This window comes from Enoplosus armatus, chromosome 6 (genome assembly GCF_043641665.1).
Source record: "Enoplosus armatus isolate fEnoArm2 chromosome 6, fEnoArm2.hap1, whole genome shotgun sequence".
NCBI classification, from domain to species: domain Eukaryota; kingdom Metazoa; phylum Chordata; class Actinopteri; order Centrarchiformes; family Enoplosidae; genus Enoplosus; species Enoplosus armatus.
Genome location: NC_092185.1, coordinates 2,438,375 through 2,456,579, shown reverse-complemented (window position 1 = coordinate 2,456,579; position 18,205 = coordinate 2,438,375). Strand labels below are relative to the sequence as shown.

The window sequence follows — 18,205 nt, the reverse complement described above, 5'->3', positions numbered from 1 at the left end:
ACTTCTAGGCAATTACTGTAATGATGCAAAATGGTAAACATTGGCCCAACATCTAAATAATTTAACAGAGTGAAAACATGCTGCTCCAATGTTTATGAAATTCGTTTTGTGTTTTACAGAATGATCATGTTGAAATGTTCCATGGCATTGCGCTAGCATGAAAGGTCATGTTTGACTGAACTAATTGTATGGTATTTAATGGGTCCTCTGGATTACACGGTGCCTCGGGTCAGACAATAGACAAGGCCCATCTTGAGTCTTCGCTGCTGCACACGAGCCAAATGTAATACATCTGAAAAATATTTAGAGAATCAAATGTCGTCTTGGTGGCCTGATTTTTGTCACATGCTTACTTTTTTAGCTTGAATGAAGTTCAATAAAATAAACTGCAGCCTAAATTCTGCAAACGGCCCATGGGACCTGCTGCAGGGATGTTTGCAGCACGCTCACTTTTAATGTTAGATCAGCGTGGCGGGGCGTCGCGTATCAGAGAGCTGTGCTGAGAGCGACTGCAAAGAGAGCTCATATTTAGGAGAGAAAATAACGCTGAGCTCAATTTGGACACAAGTGGCTGACTGTGCAGACTGACATCTGTTTGAGTGGGTTACAGACGTCAGATGATGAACAGTGAATTCATTGCAGGTCTTTATTTTTTGTGTTTTTGAAGATTTTCTCTTTTTTTCAAGTACAGTGAAAAAGTGTATTTTGTATTTTCTGTTTTTAGTCTTTATCTCATAATATTAAAGTTCTATTTACAGGCATTTTTCTTTTAGCTGCGCCCCAGAAAGACTGATGCAGCATAATACATTAAATTAATAAGTAAATACAAGTAAAATTTCTGGTTTACTGAAGCAAAACTTGAATCGTCATGCGTCATTACAGAGCTTCAAAATCAACATTTCTTTCTCCCATTGAATTCTGTTTAACACTCCACGTGTTTGCTGCAAAGCTTCAACCACCGGTGGTTAATATGTAAACTCTGCAGCAGTGGGGATGAAGATGCCCATAGGAACATTGGCCCCTGATAAGCAGGCTCGGCTGCTGAGTCGCTGGACACACAAGTGGACAAGTGACTTGCAAATACCTCTGATGGCTCTCGAATTGTTCTGACAAAGCAGATCTTGGAGCTCTGTTGTGGCTCATTTAGACTTTTCTGTCCACCTCATTTAAGTCTTTTTTTTTTTGTTTATTTTGTGTTGTTGTCCAGAAGTTTGATCCAAGTGTTTGGATGATGGTTTGATGAACTGGTGGGTCTGGACATAACTCAGCTGGTCTTAGAACAACTTCTGGACCCCAACATTTTTTGAAGGTAAAATCTCGTTGTTGTTGTTGTTGAGAATGGACAGTGGGTCTGTCTGCGCCAGGAAGCAGCTTCTCCATGTGGACATCCATATTGATGAGCACGAACCTCGTAGAGGAATCCTGGACCTCCTCAGCAGACTCCGTCCTCACTGGAAGGCACAGGACATTCAGATGAAGGCAAGTGAGCATTGTATCTCTGTGTCGGTTGTCTGGAGCTTAGTCAGTTAGATAAACTTCTATTCCTGTGACTTGAATTCATAATGAACCTGTGCTCACCTTGTATTATACTGATTGAGCATGCATGAACATTTTAACATTTGGTAATAAGGGCCAGAGTTTAGGGTTCATGTTTCTGGGTGTTCTTCCATCAGATTTGCTAATTTCTCGCCACATATCAAACACACGGGTAAGCCAGCATCGTTGGTGGTGAAGGCAAACGAATCTGTCTACGCAGAATTAAACTCTCTATTTTCTTCTGAGACTTTTCTTTTTTTGGATTTACTCATGGTTAGCTTATCGAGGGCGGGGGGGCGGACACTGAAGAAGCCGCCTGCAGGTAAAGGCGAGGGCTGTAGAAATGGGTGTGACGCATATTTTAGTTGACAAATTATTAAAACTTTTTTTTTAATTCGATGTTAAAGTATCACCTCGAACTCCCAAATAACTGTACAACATAAACATAAATAAAATAAATGAAAATTAAATTAAGAAATAACCGTTATTCATTTTCATGTTTCTTTGTCAAGGCCAGAGGGAGCCGCTACGAGGAGGCTCAACTACATCAAAGGTTACAATAAATTAATGTTCAAGTGTCACTAACTCAAATGTTCTGCATCTATGCACCCCTGACCCTAACTTAGATGTTGAACGCCACATTATTCTGTGACATGAACCTCAGTGAACCTTTTACTGACATTGTCACTGCGTCACAGAAGTCACTGTGACATGATTGGTTGAATTTCTATCATGTCAGAAATTTTGGTCGGCTGTCTTGAAATGTGAGCGGTTCCACGTTTCCCTCGTGGCTGCTGTCGAAAGATCCGTTATGATATTACTGGAGTGATATTCTACATGTTGTTGTCTCGACTGAGGCTGCTGTGATATAAAACTGAAGTTCGCCGCAGAACACAGAACATGTCGTCTGCATCTTCCAGGTCCATGTTTTTCTGCTTACTTTCCGTTCGTAGTGGAATCGCACAAAGAGCTGAAGATGTTTTGTCAACATTGTTGAGGATGCAGTTGTCTTGTTTGAATAAGATAAAAACCCACCTTACGTAAACCCACACCTGCAGGTGCTCATGTAACTAACTCACCACAGGTGTTGTCAGGTAGGCTGCGTAGACCCTGAGTAGGTCTGAGGGGGTGTCCACAGCTTGATTTACATCTTTCTGATTCTCTTTGGTTGGTTTTGATGAATCTACAGGACGGATTACTCCTCTGTGATTGGCTGTGATCAAACAGGCTTTTCCAGCGATGCCTGTTGGCAGCTAACGAAGGGGAATATGCTTCGATGTAGCGCAGACGGCAGCTTTATTCTGTAATTCCGTTAATGTTCAAACAGTAGTATGTACAGTGGTAGGATCTGTGCAAGCACTGCATGTTGAGGACGAAGGCTCTGCAGTCATTGTTCAGGTTAAACCTGATCTTCTTTCAAAGACAACAAGACAAAAAGTTCCACTTCCACATGAAATTAGCCAGTTTTTGCACCCATGTGAAGGAATGAAGGCTGAAGATCTGGACTGTAGTTAATACTGTAAATACTCACTAGTGTGCCAAATCTGTGGCTAAAAATAGTCGACCAGCACTATTTCCTGTGTCTGTAACGGACATTATTTTAAAAAAATGTACAGTATGTAAAAGTGTATTTGGGACGTGACTTATGTTCCCTGTAGCAACCAATGGGCCTGGAGGTGAAAGCCACCGGCTGGGGAAGTCAGATAGTACTGAGGGACACTAACATATCGTTAGTGAAAGTAAAAGAAAAACCTTTAACTACAATAATAAAACCGGCAGAATATCCAAGGTAACTGGACAACAGAAGTAGAAAATCTTTCTAAACCTTGGGAACAGATGCGTGGTGTTGTCAGAGCATCTGTTCAGGACAGGATAATCCCATTCTGGTCCCATGTGCAAACACAAGGTCCAATCTTTCAGAGAAATAGGGTTTATGTTTGTTAGGTGACAGCACATTGGACGGGTGACCTCTCAATCTACAGCGGGTCCGGTAGTGTACACAAAGGAGTAGATGTTTCCCTTCAGCCCCTTTAATGATGTATTGTGTTCATCTGGAATATACAGAACGCACAGGGAAGGATAGATAGTTCCCGCTGTTACACATACTGTTATATCTTGTATTTCATCTGCGTATCTATTTTATATTCTTGTTTTTATGCCTTCCTGTGATGCACTTTGTGATCTGTTAGATCAGACTGAAGGTGATGCTGGTTGAGTGCTTGATATACACTTTAACTTTAAAAGGAATTCAAAACAAAAGAAGGCAGAGACACATTTACATAACACAGATTGTTCGGGTGAAAGAGACAATGTCAAAGTGCTTCGCATAAAATAAATAATTAAAATTCAATGAAAAGAGACTGAAAAGAAAAGAAGCCTGAAACACAAAATAACAGAAGCGTGTACAGTATTTGCGTGGCTTGTTTTAGCACTTGTATAACAGCAGTGTAGGTACACATGCTGTCTTACTATGTGTTCAGAAGTAAGTTGAGGAAGTGATCTAAATAGTGAGCAGCACATCAGACAACTTTAATGGAAAGATAATATATGCAAATCAGAGACAAAAGGAATTCGATGACCTCCATCCAAGTGGTCCTCCCTCCTCTATGACTCCTCTGTGACCACTGTTTCACTGCGGTACTGTTGTGTCCACTTCCAGCGTTCAGGCTGCAGCTCTCTACAGCTGGACGCCCATTAACATATCTGTCATGTACCTGCTGTGGCAGAGGAAATGTTGAATTATTCAAAATACTGTGTGTGTTTTAGTTTGTGCTTCACGCAATTTCATAGAGAACAAAATGAGTTACATCTCATATTAATCCAAGTAAATCTGGGTTTTACGGCGATTACAGATTTACTTCCTACATGAATTGCCTATCACATTATTGACCTGTTAGGGGCCCCATTGAACCCCCCACCAGATTGTTATGGATAAATGGAAACTCAGACTGATGTTTAGGAGAGTGACCAATTAAACATGCACACATTTAACTTACACTATAGTGACTGAATGCAAACTAACAGCATGCTGTAACAGAGTTGTCCACACGTCAGTAGCATCATGAAGACAATTCCTCTTTTGTTTAAAGGAGGTTGTGTTGTCAGTGTTATCATCGTTATCCGTGAAGTTACACATGAGCAACAAGTTTCAATGTTCTTTGAAAATCATCTACATGTGTTCATTTCCCTTCTGATTCCCTCTCACTCCAGACATTCACAGAAGGCATCACCAACCAGCTGATTGGCTGCTACGTGGGCTCTCTGCAGGAGCCCGGTTGTGTTCTGGTGCGACGGTACGGCAGAATGACGGAGCTCTACGTGAACAGGGACCGGGAGGTGGAGATGTTCCAGGTCTTTCACGCCCACGGGTGTGGTCCACAGATCTACTGCAGCTTCCAGAATGGCATCTGCTACGAGTTTGTCAGAGGAGCGGTGCTGGATGATGAGCTGCTCCGGCAACCCTCCATCTACAGGTCTCTGCTGTCGAACGCTCTTTTATTTCTTTTGTAAAGTGGATTCGATGGGAGACGGTGTGCTGAGTAATGTCTGTGCTCGTTTTGGGAAAGTTCCTGGTTCACATTCCCACAGTTCCACGTTCACGGCGGGAAACTGCTCGAGCAGCAGTAAGATGATCCTCGTCCAGTGAAGCAGTTTAGTCATAAAAGGGGAAAAAAGGTTCATTTCTTTCTTCACAGTTAATTGTTAATTAAATCTAAAACAAGTCACATTTAAGACTTTTAAAAAACTGTGTGAAATTATTATTTTCTTAATTAAACGTGAAAAAATTAAGGCAAACAAAGGGAAGATATTTTATCGCTAAACCAGGATTAGAAAAACAAATCGGATCATTCACAAAGACTTTTTAAAATATGCATTTATTTTATTTCTATTATAAGAAACAAACATTTGTGAAATGCACCTTTTATAAATAAGTTTGTATTACATTATTATGTAAAAACAAAATGTCCAGTCGAAGCCATAATGACCTGTGGATGCAATGATATGGCATAACATTGTTATTATTTTAACTTATTTGACATTTTATAAGTTAAACCACAACATGGCAGTTAAGATATCAGCTACTACAGACTTCATGATTTAGTGTGAAGGCTGGAAAACTAATGCTGATGACTGTTATCTTCACTTCATAACTATTCATCGACAGCAAAGTGAAACTTTTGAACATTTGTTTTCTAAGAAAACAGTTAGAGGTTCGTTGGAGGTCACGTGTGTGTTTATACGTTGAACATTTTAATTGTGCTGATGCAGGTGTTTTTTAAAATCATGTTTCATGTTGAGCAATGTTGTTTAGCCATGCCCCCCCCGTTTCACTCATCATCCTCATGATGACAGGCCAGCATCGTTATTCTCTCCACCGGACAGTAGGACGCAACACAGGCAGCCAAGGCCGAACAGCCAGGGCCACGATACGCATCAATCAGCCGCTCCGCCTGATACCCTCTGTGGGGAAGACCCAGAAAACTTCATGTCACCGCGAAGATGCCTCAAGAACGAGCACTCAAGTAGTCAAAAGGTCACGAATGCAACAAGGCCCATTTTTTGAAAAAGGAACAAGATAAGAGCGCTAAATGGAAAGGGAGTCGTGTTTCTACTCTGATAATGGTTGTTTGTGCAATAACAGCGTCAGCCAGGCTCATCTGAGAAAATGTTTTCTCTCCGCAGATTGATCGCAGCAGAGATGGGGAGAATCCACTCCATCCAGCCAAAATGTGGTCTGCCTGTTGAACCTCTACTCTGGACAAAAATGTCCCACTTTCTCACACTGGTGCACAGCAGCAGCAACAACAGCAGTCCGGCTGAGCAGCGCTGCACAAGCAGGTACAACTCCTGAGAGAATGATCTCAGTGTATTGGTATTGTAGATATTGTACAACAGTCACCTGAACACAACGCGGTCCTTAGTATTTACAGCCTCTCACAGTCTAGTTGATGAATGACCCGCCACCTTAAACTTTGACATCTCCTTTAGAGTTACAGATATAAAATGGAGCATGACTCTGCAACTGTATGACCTATTTATCCTCTCAGATTTATGGACAACAGGTTTGTGGTGGACAGCGGCGGCCTCTCTGAGGAGCAGTGGGGGGAAAAGGTGTCAGAAGGGTTTACATTTGGGTGTATTGAACCCATTGTTTCAAACATGACTGAGAACTAAGAGCAGCAGTAAGTCAGGGATGCGTGTCCTGTCAGGTGTTGGCCATCTCAGTGGTAGATTTTTGCAGTCATCCCTCTGATAGAAACCAGCAACATTTTCCACATCTTTATCTTTTAGGCAGCAGCACTTCCACTGATGCCTTATCATTTCCTCACATACCAAAACCTCACAGTGCTCCCCCTCCACCCATGCGTTGTCCTTCAAGTAACTGACCAGTCAGTGCTCGGATTTCGTTGGCACGTTCACCTCTCTCACCGCGTGGTTAGAGGCCGCCACTGTGCGCTGCGATTGGTCAGGGGGACGAGGCCGGGGGAGTGGCCTCCGTGGCAATGACATTGCATTATCTCTGACAGGGGTCACGGGGTGAGAGGTGAGAGGGGCCTTCCAGACGCTACAAAGAAACACAGCTCGGGCCACAAGCTTCCTGCAGAGCTCTCCCTTATCGGTCAAACGTTCAACCTTGTTTATGTTTGCAGCGAAGGGGTCGGAAGTCCACGCAAACTCAGGCTGAAGGCTGCGAGTCTCTGAGCCGCTGTTGAACAACTGGAGTTTGGCACCAGAGTGAGTCATCCATTAAAGAAAGGGACTGTGGAGGAGACAGTCTTTCATGATAAGAAGTTTTAGCCTACTGGATTCAGATCTGAGAGAAAGCCAGTGTGAGTCTTTTTCATCAGGAGGACAAGACACAGGCAACTATTCTCATTCTACAGCAGTATTTTCTAGTTTGTCTACTAATTCAAAACACAGGTGTTTTGTTATTTTCTGCTGTGATCCCAGAGGAAAACAACGTTTGGTTGTTTTTTCTTCTGACAAAATCCATTAAAAATAATAACGACTGTATTTCTAGCAGATATCACCACCTACGATGCATTAAAACAACCTTAAAGTGCCTCAAGCGAGACGAGAGAAATGTTTTAGTCTACTCTTTGAACATTTTTAATTTCATCGCCAACAGTTAAGTGAACATTTAATGTGGTGGAAATTCAACCACCATAAAATGATGCATAAAGGGATCCTCTGCCTCTGAAAAGTAAGGCACGGAAGGTGAAACGGAGCACAGAGAAGTAGTGGACTATTACTCGAGATCCATTGTTGAATCTCTCAAGAGATTATGAGGAGTTTTATTCTATGAACCAAGGACTTTGTCTAAGTTAACGTCTCCTCTTACATTTAAACGTCTTCTTTACACAAAACAGAGTTTGTACATGCTATTCTGTAAAAGTGATGAGTGTATGGATGAATGAGGATATTATTACACACCGCAATATGCATCAACAGACTGCACCACACTTAGAGGCCCAATAGATGGTGCTATATTGTGACACATTTCTGTGAATGAGAGGCTTGACACAGTCCACTGCTGCTCAAACACCCACATACAGAACAACACACAATGATCAGGAAAATATCAGTATTTAGGATACAGACAATCATGAAGAGCGTTGGAAAAGGATTGCTGCGGCTTCGTTTGTGAGATTTGAGATTTAAGAGGTTCATTTATGGTTAAAACTCATGTCTATGGTGCGTATGTCTGTTTGTATATTCACTCGTCTCTTGAGTGAGCGACTGCATGTGTGACGTGACACACACACACCGAGGCAGAGACAGAGAAGACCGAGAATAAAAGATTTTTAAAAAAGCAAAAGGGATTTTAAACAGGCATCAGAGAAACTTTTGTACTTGAGAATGTACGAGTGCTGGTATGAATGTGATCTTCAGAGGAAATGGTAAAAGAAAGGCAGTGAAAGGGAGAGAGAGCAGGAAGAGGCTGCACCTGCAGAGGAGGTCTTCAGCTCTCAAGCCACCCGCTGTGCAAAGAGAGAGACAGATACAGAGAAGAAGAAGAGAGGGGGGGGGGGCGAAAGAGGCTGCAGCAGCTGCAAGGTTCGGAGAGAGAGAGAGCGCACAGTAGAAGTCAGAGATGGGAGAAAAGAGAGAAAAGCAATGGAAAGCAAGAGTGCAACCTCTTCTTCTGCAAAAGGCCCCCTGCTACGTCTCCCGTTCGCACTCCCACGAATCGCATAAAACTGCAAAAAGGGGAAAAAAAAAAAAGAGAAAGAGAAAAATCAGCAGTGCTCGCTTGGTGTTTGAAATCATATGTAAATAAGGCACATTGATAATGAAGTGCCAGAGGAGGAAATTCCACTAATTACCTTACAGAGGCTTGACAAGGAGCAGGAGGCGAATGCACACTGTTTCTCATGAAAAGGACAGAAAAGAGAGAGGAAAAGATCTGATGGCAAGACGACAGGTTTCCATTTAAAGTCAATGGAAGTCTTTCATTTAGCTTTTGACGGAGTAATCGTGGCTTTCTAAGATAAAGTCGGTTAAGTTAAAGCAATGGATGGGTTGAAAAGGAATCAGGGTGATTCACCATTTGACTGTGTTTTAATTCACTTTAGAGAGGAGATAGATAAATTATGCATGTCAGAAGGGGTCGATTTTAAATAACAAACTCATCTCATAGACAAGGAGATATGACTTACAACACCCGGACAGCTATATTCCAGGACTACTTTTGTTGAAAATGCAATTTGGAATTCATATTTACAGTATTACTTCATAAAAAAAACATCCAAACTCAAGCATGAAACAGCTATTTTAATAATAATAATAATAATATATATATTTTTGCATACTTGCTGGCAGGCACACAGATGGATAGTCCAGATCTCGACATGCTTTTATTCGATCTGCCTATCCACAGCATGGCTGAAGAAGACTGAGTGAATGGACGAGAGGAAGATAATGTACAAGAATGACTTGTGTTGATGAGGATGTGTAGTTGTATAAGGCAGCAGAGCCTCTGTGGTGCGACTGTAAACAAGGCTCCGCTCCTCTGCTTTTATTGTGCGTTCCTAACAGGCCTCACTAAATTATGTCTACAAGTGTGTATAATACTGGAGCGTCTGTTTGTTCCCCTTCGGATAAATAGGTAGTGTTTAAATTACACTGTTTAAATTACCCTCTCATCGCGGCCCGGCGACTGAAAAGGAAACACGAAAATTAACTAGGAGACGGATGCTTGCGCAGCATTTCTTCCAGGTGCATTTTGCACTGACGTCCAAGGACGTTAGTGCCGTCTTTGATAGATGGAGCAATCAACAGAGTGAAAACAAGGCGTGTAACCCCTCAATGAGGCTGCTTCAGTTTACAAACATGTTGCTTCCAGAAGAAATAATGTGGAATTCATGACAAAGTTGGTCTTCCATATCGGCATTCTCTCAGCAAACTGTTTTTCTCTTCATTTATACAAGTTCGGTAAAGTTTTTCCCCCTTATGGGTTCTATACACGCTCTCTTTGTATAATACTATCTTTGTCAAATGCTCAAAAAATTTAAAATAAATATAAAAATATATATTTTTTAATTCTAAGCATTATCCTTTGACAGAATTGAGACACGTCCTGTGTTTTTCCATCCTTGACAACCGGCATCTACAGTAGACAACAGGACACGGACTCTGCTGAAATCCAGACAAATCAAATTCTTTTAGGGTGAACAATTCTTAAAGGCGGATGAGTCACGATGTGTAAAGGGGAAATTCTGGGTAAACCGAGCCTTTAAAAAAACATTTGAAGAAGTAGTTAACAAAAACATAATAGTACCTCTTTACAATGAGGCATACCTCGCTTTATTAATCATGTCCTTTCTTCTTTGTCACGTCTTTAACTCGCTTGTTATTAATTAAGAAGGACTTAAGAAGGACCCCTCCCGTGTCCCACTCATCTGAAGACTATCCATGCCCAGGGGTGGAATGTAACACGTATTTCTACTCAAGTACAATTTTGAGGAACTTGTACTTTACTTCAGGGTTTCCATTTTGAGTTACTTTGTACTTCTACTCCATTTCAGAGCAAAATATAGCACGTTTTACTTCGTGTAAATGTCTATGTCAGCAATACTTACTGGTTACTTCGTAAGCGGCTCATGTGTAAGCTTAATCAGCAAAGCATGATATATTGTTAGAGGTTTAAACTAGCCAACAGTTTACAAGGTAGTTAAAATGAGCTACCAGCTACAACAGCAAAAAGTGACTTCCACATGAATGCTTCAGTAACGATATTCTCATAATAAATTAGACAGACAGGTGCTTTATTCATCCAGAGGAAAATTTAGGCATCCAGCTTAAACAACACATGCACGAATAAAAACAGAAAAAGACAGCAGGGAAATGATCCGACCACCAGAACAACCACACAATGTCGTCATAGGAGCCATTTGTCAGCAAAACGACCTTTTTATTTAACCCCTTTAATGGATTTTTATTGTAAAGTCGTACCAAGTAAGCTGCGTTATTTTGATATTTGCCGGTCTCTCTACACAAACTTGTGTATTTGTCTGTTTAGTTTGATTCAAACTAAAAGCTGGTTGGTCATCATGAGTGTGATGTGTGCAGTTTTATTGACATCACCTTAAGCGACTCAACGCGCCCAATTGCCTTTGACAGTACAGGTCTGAATCACACCCCCCTCTCATGAAACAGTCCTCAAAACGTTGAGGAAGCCTTCTCCATTGTGAAAAAGTGTAATTTCACCTCTTACAGCGCCGCGGCTCCACGAGAGGCGCCCAGCTTTGAGACTTTGTCAGTCGAAATGGAGTCATTGAAGAGACACCTCTCGCTGATCGACTCGCCAACCGTCCTCTGCCACAACGACCTTCTGACAAAAAACATCATCTACAACCACAAAGAGGGTGAGGAGCCGCCGATCTCTGACACCGGAGAGCCCTAACCCTAAGTCTTGAAGTCATTTCTTGTTATCAAACGGAGGCAATAGAAGCAGCTGGATATCGTCACGAACAAAATGCTGCTTTATGCTGAACTCTTTAACTGTCGCTCTGTGACTGAAGAGTCCCAGTCTGTTACTTAAGCTAATGTTGAAATAGATGAATGTGTTTCTTTTCATCAGTTTGAGATAGTGCAGCTCGTAGTCTTCACAGTCTTCATATCTGTTCCCTTTATTTTACATACAGAAGCAAACCTTTGCACCGCTGAAAATGCGTTCCCATTTTATTAAATATCTTACCTCATTTGTAGAATCCTTCTATTATGATTTTATTTCACAAGGGTGGCCCGGAGCGACTCTTAATCAAAAGAGACTCCTCGTTCCTTTGACTCCCACAAGGTTCTGTACTTTCAGTGAGAGGTCAGATGTACGCCTCTACCTGAGATGCGTTCGTCATGTTGTCCTGGTAACCGCTGCTGCTTTTCCCTCTCCTCCCCCTTCAGGATCGGTGAAATTCATTGACTACGAGTACGCCGATTACAACTACCAGGCCTTCGATATTGGCAATCACTTCAATGAATTTGCCGGTAGGTCTGTCTTGTGATGAGGAGGAGTCCAATTTGCCGTCAAATCTTTTTCCCGGCCAGAACATATAACATTTCCGAATGTGGAGTGTTGAATGATGAAGAGGTTTTATATACAGTATGTGTGATATGCAGAATCTTTTGCCCGTCTCTTTGACCATGATATCATTTTATCTTTCTGCCATCATGCACCGTGAAACTATGTCCTTCTTCTGATGCCACCAAGACAAAATGCTGTATTCAGCATATATTCTGCGTGGCGATAAAAGTGCCTTTGATGTACCAGCTGTGTCACAGCAAAGCTTGACAGGGTTCATTTGAACACTCGTGGGACGATCATCAATTTAACACTTTTAGACGAACCGTATCGTGTCAGCTTCCATGTCAACACTTAGACATGTAGCCGTGTTGGTCCGACTCCCACATTTTCATGATGCCAAATTGTGGCTGGAATGAGCCACATGTCGGGCACAAAATGGTTCACATGTTGGGCCTTTTTTTTGTTTTGTGGCAACGTATAAAACCCTTTTTCATTTCACACCTCCCTGTTAATAAAGAGACAATACAGCTAACATGCCGTCAATTATATAACCCGGATCCACTTTTCCTTCATTTGCATGATGCAGATCTCAAAAGGATTTTCAAATCAGTTTTCAACCGAAGGTGTTGTGCATGTCGTCCAGCTTCTTACTTTCTGGCACCGTGTACAGTTTAATGCACAGTGCAGAATGGTGGAGAGGTATTCAGGGCCTTTACTTTAGTTAAAGTAGAAATACCACATTGTCAAGTAATAAGTCTTAAGTATGTAAATATTATCTGCAAAATCTACTTTTTAAATATAAATATGTAAAGTACTTAATGCAGAATAATGGTCCCTGTGAGTGTTGCACTATTTCAAAAATAGATTATCACTGTGTGTAAATAGCATTAAACTGGAGCTAATTTCAACTATTTTATATACTGTTGTGCAGTTTTATCGACAACAATACATCATATTATATAAGCGTATCATAATGTCTTCTTTGTAAACTACTGATGTACTTAAGCACTGTGGTAAATGTACTCGTTACACCACTGACAGTAACACTGGGCATTTTTCACAGTTTTCTGACATTTTTAAACCAACAAATAATTGTGAAAATTATTGTCAAAGTAATTGATAATGAAAATAAGCATTAGTCGGAGTCCTTATTCATTTACACCACACGGCCCTCACTAACATTGTAAAACGTGCTCAGGTGAAGGTGCTGTCGTCCGTCTTCTCTGATGTAACTTGTGCATTTTAATCTTCTTAATCTTTAAATCAGCTGGTTTAGGCATTGTGTTGAATTCCCACTAACATGTGCACGTGTGTGTGTTACGTGTTGAAGGTGTGAATGACGTTAACTACGGCCTCTATCCGAGCCGGGAGCTGCAGAGGGACTGGCTGACGGCCTATCTGGAGAGTTACAAGCACAGCACAGGACATGAGGTCACTGTTACAGAGGCAGAAGTTACGCAGCTCTACATTCAAGTCTGCAAATTCTCACTGGTGAGTGTCTGCTCCCAACCGACTTTGTTGAAATGTTGAAATATGTCGTTATGTAGTGCCTCAACACTTTGGAAAGTGACAAATCTCTCAACAGTTATTTCCTTTTTTAAAGTTCTGCTCTTGGAGGGACTCAAATATCTCAATATTATGAGATTAGCGTGTGCATTTCAACAACATCCATATGTGCGCAGGCCTCTGAAATGACGGGGCGGCAACACCTCAGCATCACATTTTAACAATTTACTTTTCCAACTCCCCAAAGAAAACCAAACCTGATCCACAGCTGACCCACCACTGTTCAAAGTCTGATGGACTCCATCTGAGTAGATTAGAAACTGCCGCAGGGAAAAATGAAAGACAGCAGCCAAAATTATTTTTCTTATGACCACAATTTTCATTCTTTGGTGGCTCAAGTGGTGCTGGGCTATCTGTCTATTAGTGCTTCCATAGCTCAACACAATATGCAGAATTGTCCTACCAATTTTGGGGTGGTGTGAATGTCTCTTGAAATAGCCCAGAAATGATGAGGAAGCATATTACTTTTTAAAATAACTTGCGCCTCGGCCAGAAAAACGGAGAGGGAGAAGTGAGAGGAGGGAAAAGAAATAAAGCTTGGAATGAAGCGAGAGAGGCGATAACATCATGTTGATTGAAATCAGATTTTCTATGACAAACCGAGGAGGACTCTTGACTCGGGGGGGAAGTGGGAGAAATTGATCACTGACGCTTAACAAGCCAAGTTTCCAGCTCCACTCGTTTTGACAAGCCGTGTGTCAAAACGAGGGAAACTGAGCCTGATAATTAAGAAAATCACAGGGTCTATTTTTCATCGTTTCAAGGAACTGAGCTGAAACGTCTTTGTTAAATAAAATGTATTCACGAATGGCGCCATTTTGCCCACTAAGTGTTGTCTTTATGTACAGTACCACATTTAATTGACTTCCCAGAGGCAAAAGAAACTAAATGTCCAATATCCAATATTCCTCTTGTCTTCTGATGATAATATGATAATCGATTTACTGTTTAAGTCATTTTTTTAAGCAAAAATACCCAAAATATACTCGTTGCAGCTTCTGATGTGACATCTGCTGGTTTTTCATGGTGCTAGTATAATAGTAAATTATGATTTTGGACAGTTTCACGATGTCATCTTGGGCTCCGGGAAATTCTGATGTGAATTTTCTGACATTTTACAGATCAAATGATTAATCAGGAAAATGATTGTCAGATTATTCGCTAATGAAAACAATTGTTATCTGCAGCCCACCAGAAAGTGAAAGTTGACCACCAGCGTACAGATCTCACACAGATTTTAAAACTGTTTCACAGCACATCTGGTAAAACGTGATCATATTATGTGTAACTGGCTTTGGAAAATTTCCAAAACTGCAATAATTATAAATTCAGGCTGTTGCCTTTTAATATTTTTCTTTTTTTGTATTCCCTTTTTACCCTTTTGTATCACTTTCATATCACTTGGTAATTTGCTTGGAATAATCAAACCACATTGAATTCACACTATAGTTAAGTCTCAGTGGATGAGAATACAGATGAATAGTCAAAACTCAAGGAAACCAGTCTGCGCTGAAGGAAGCTGTGTGGCATCGACAGGCTGGCCACTTGCCAAAGCTCTGCGGCGTGAAGCTGCCTCCTCCGAACCGTAATCCCTGACAAACTGAGCCAAGACGCAGTGGGGTCTTTACGACTCGTCCTCCCCTCCTCAGGGACCCCCCCCCCCCCCCCCCCCCCCCCGACGTGGAGGCTGCAGCCTGCGGCTCTGTGATGTCACTCGCCACAGGTCTCACATCTCCGCTTTTCTCAATGGCTCCCTGTCACTGATGGTCTCTGCTTAGTGTTAGACTAATGCTCTCTTAATGGAGAACAGTTATTAATCATAATGGAAACACACTCAATCTCTCTCTCCAACTAAAGACAGAGATTAGAGATGAAAATCTGCCAGCGAGGGGAATAAAGCCAAGGAGAAAACCGCACATTGCTCTTCAAGTATTTCATTCCACCCTTTATTTGATTATCAAATAAAAATGTGATTATATCACTGGGCCACAGAACAGAGGCCTGTCTGGATCTTATTAGGACTTGCTATTAGTGGTCCTACCATGAAGATTTACAATAAGGGTGGAGAACAACAGAAATTTATGGAGGCATTGCAAGTCCGCAAGCCTAAGTGAGCAAAGCCATTAAGGAGGGAACCATTCAATACAGAGGTTTGTCATTCTGACGGAGCAGCGTGCAACTGGCAGGCAGCAGCAGCAGCAGCAGCCGCCGCTGTTATGGGAGCAGTTATAAGACGACAACTGGAGGTCACTGAAGTGTGTTTCTACAGTTCTGCTCTGTAGCACAGCATCAAAGGCTTGAAACAAGTTGAAAGTTTACGCGACCAAACGGCACCTGTGATATGTCATTTAGAAGTGCGCAAATACCACAAACATGATCCAGATTTTTACACTTCTGAAACATATTCCAGTCCCGTGGGACTATCGCGGACTAGTTAACGAGTCTGTCACTCAAGTCCATGGATCCGAGTCAGTCCCTGTCGGCGAGCATTTGCCCTGCTGAAGTGTTCTTGAGCAAAACACTGACATCTGACCCCGCTGTGACCTCCCTGCAGGGGGGGCAACAAGAAGCGTGCCTCTGAAGCTTTAACTGGATCGTCACAAAGGCGTTCGAGAAGTGCATGTCGGTCACACATACAGACGACAGAAAGTATAGTACTGAACACACACACACACACACACACACACACATCTATAGTGATTTAATTCAATGATGTTTTTAATTAATGACGACTTCATCTGCATCACTCTTCACCTTTGATAAAAGCAGACATGAAGGTCACTGTTACGTGTTGCTTTACCCAAAGCAAGTGTTTTGTAATAAAATGAGTGAAAGTCAATGGCAGCCTGGAAATGCAGAAAAAAGAAATCTGAAACACTTCTACTGGTACGGCCCTTTTTAATGTTTTTTTTTTTCTTTTCTTCCTCTTCCTCCAGGCGTCTAACTTCTTCTGGGGTCTTTGGGCCATCCTGCAATCACGGTACTCCTCGATTGACTTTGACTTCCAAAGGTTTGTATTTCTGACAGCTTGAAGGTCCTGTGGAATAGGAAGAAAAAAAAACCTTTTCCATGTGGTTACCTTGTGTCCACAGTTGGAAGTTTGTGTCTGGGTGTCACTTTGCATAAACATTGTTCTAGTTTCCTAAAGCGCCGCTGTCGTGACGTTTTGTGCATCGAATGCTGCACAATATAGATGAAATAAATTAAAATAAGTTCATATTCAAATCGAACGCCACCTTCACATTAACAGCTGTTTAATGTAGAAACACATGAAACCACGAAGACTTCAGTTTAATTTCATGGGACCGCCTTATTACTTAACATCGTCAGCATACATCACTTAAATACTCACAAATGGAAAAATATCTCCTGCGCACTGAATTCAAGCACTCACTATTTTATTGCAATGTTTAGACAAACAGGATCTTCATTAGGATTGCCTGACAAAGAATTTGTTGGCAGAGAAATTGCAATAAAGTACTGGGAACTTGAGCCAGAGTGTGGAAATATTTCATTTTTTTTTTTTTTTTTCCCCAGCAGTGCTTCAAGACGTGGTGCACCCAGAGCACACTTCTTCCACTCCTCTTGTCACTTTTAAAAGCAAACAATTTACAAATGAAATTCTCTGCTTTTCTTTACTTTTAAAACCACAAATCAGGAAAAGATGAAATGTTTCATCTTCCACAAAGACTTTCTAAAGAAATCAAAACGAATTTCTTTTGCTCTTAAATGTATTTTGCTCCACATACAGGGACTAGTTATCTTTAAACAAGTCCAGGAGACATTCCTCTCTACCAGCAACCAGACAATAAAGTTCAGGAGGGCGAAATGTTTCCCTTCACCCCCACTTTTTCTTCCTTTCTGCCGTCTCTGTGTGCCCCACACCCGCCACAGTTGTGATCGTGATCCTAATCACTATTGACATACGGCACCCTCCCCTCTGTGTGGCTTTCTCTGCTCGCTTGCTAGATCAGCGACAGGGCCCCCGCCTCATTTCGATCTGGACCTCGGAGGAAATGTGATCCAGAGGGGTGCCGAGGCACAGAGGCACTATTGTTCCCATACCGTCGGTCCTCCCTTACATATACTTCTCTCATCCCTGGCCGGGCCACATGCGCCTGCTAGACGTCTGCTCCTCTAAGCCGCCGGCTGAGGTTGTCCTAAAGTGCATGGTGAGCGTCAGGTTACCTTTCTTTAACTGGAGGGTTAAACTGAAATGAGTGGGGGCGGGGGGGGGGGGGGGGGGGGGGGGGCCAGGTCTAAGGTTTGAAGGCATCGTCACTCTGCCAACCTCGGTCCCACAATGTATACACACAGACACGCACATTCATTTCCTAATGCCCTCTGCCGACACTGCTTTCAGTATTCTTGATGGTTCCTGCTGGAAAGAAAGAAACAATGTGGATGGCAGCGGACAAGTTTGCCCTTGCTTTCGTCCTTTAATTTAAATACACTGATGGTGGGAACACACCACAGTCACATAACGCATAACCTTATGAGACTGTCCTTGTCGTTTGTTTAAACAGCATAAAGGAACTGCATTTACATTCAATGGCAAAGCAGTGAGTAATTTTACAG

The 18,205-nt window shown here is 41.9% G+C and overlaps 1 protein-coding gene across 1 annotated transcript in view; it reads left to right on the top strand.

Annotated features, from left to right (window-relative positions):
- Positions 1-1,338: 1,338 nt before the first annotated feature.
- LOC139286818 (ethanolamine kinase 1) overlaps positions 1,339-18,205 on the top strand; it is a 23,567-nt gene continuing 6,700 nt past the window's right edge. The window contains exons 1-7 of the mRNA XM_070907738.1: positions 1,339-1,479; positions 4,747-5,009; positions 6,220-6,375; positions 11,257-11,405; positions 11,941-12,024; positions 13,392-13,552; positions 16,564-16,637. Of these exons, the coding sequence (XP_070763839.1) occupies positions 1,339-1,479; positions 4,747-5,009; positions 6,220-6,375; positions 11,257-11,405; positions 11,941-12,024; positions 13,392-13,552; positions 16,564-16,637 (1,028 nt within the window). The remainder of the gene's footprint in view (positions 1,480-4,746; positions 5,010-6,219; positions 6,376-11,256; positions 11,406-11,940; positions 12,025-13,391; positions 13,553-16,563; positions 16,638-18,205) is intronic.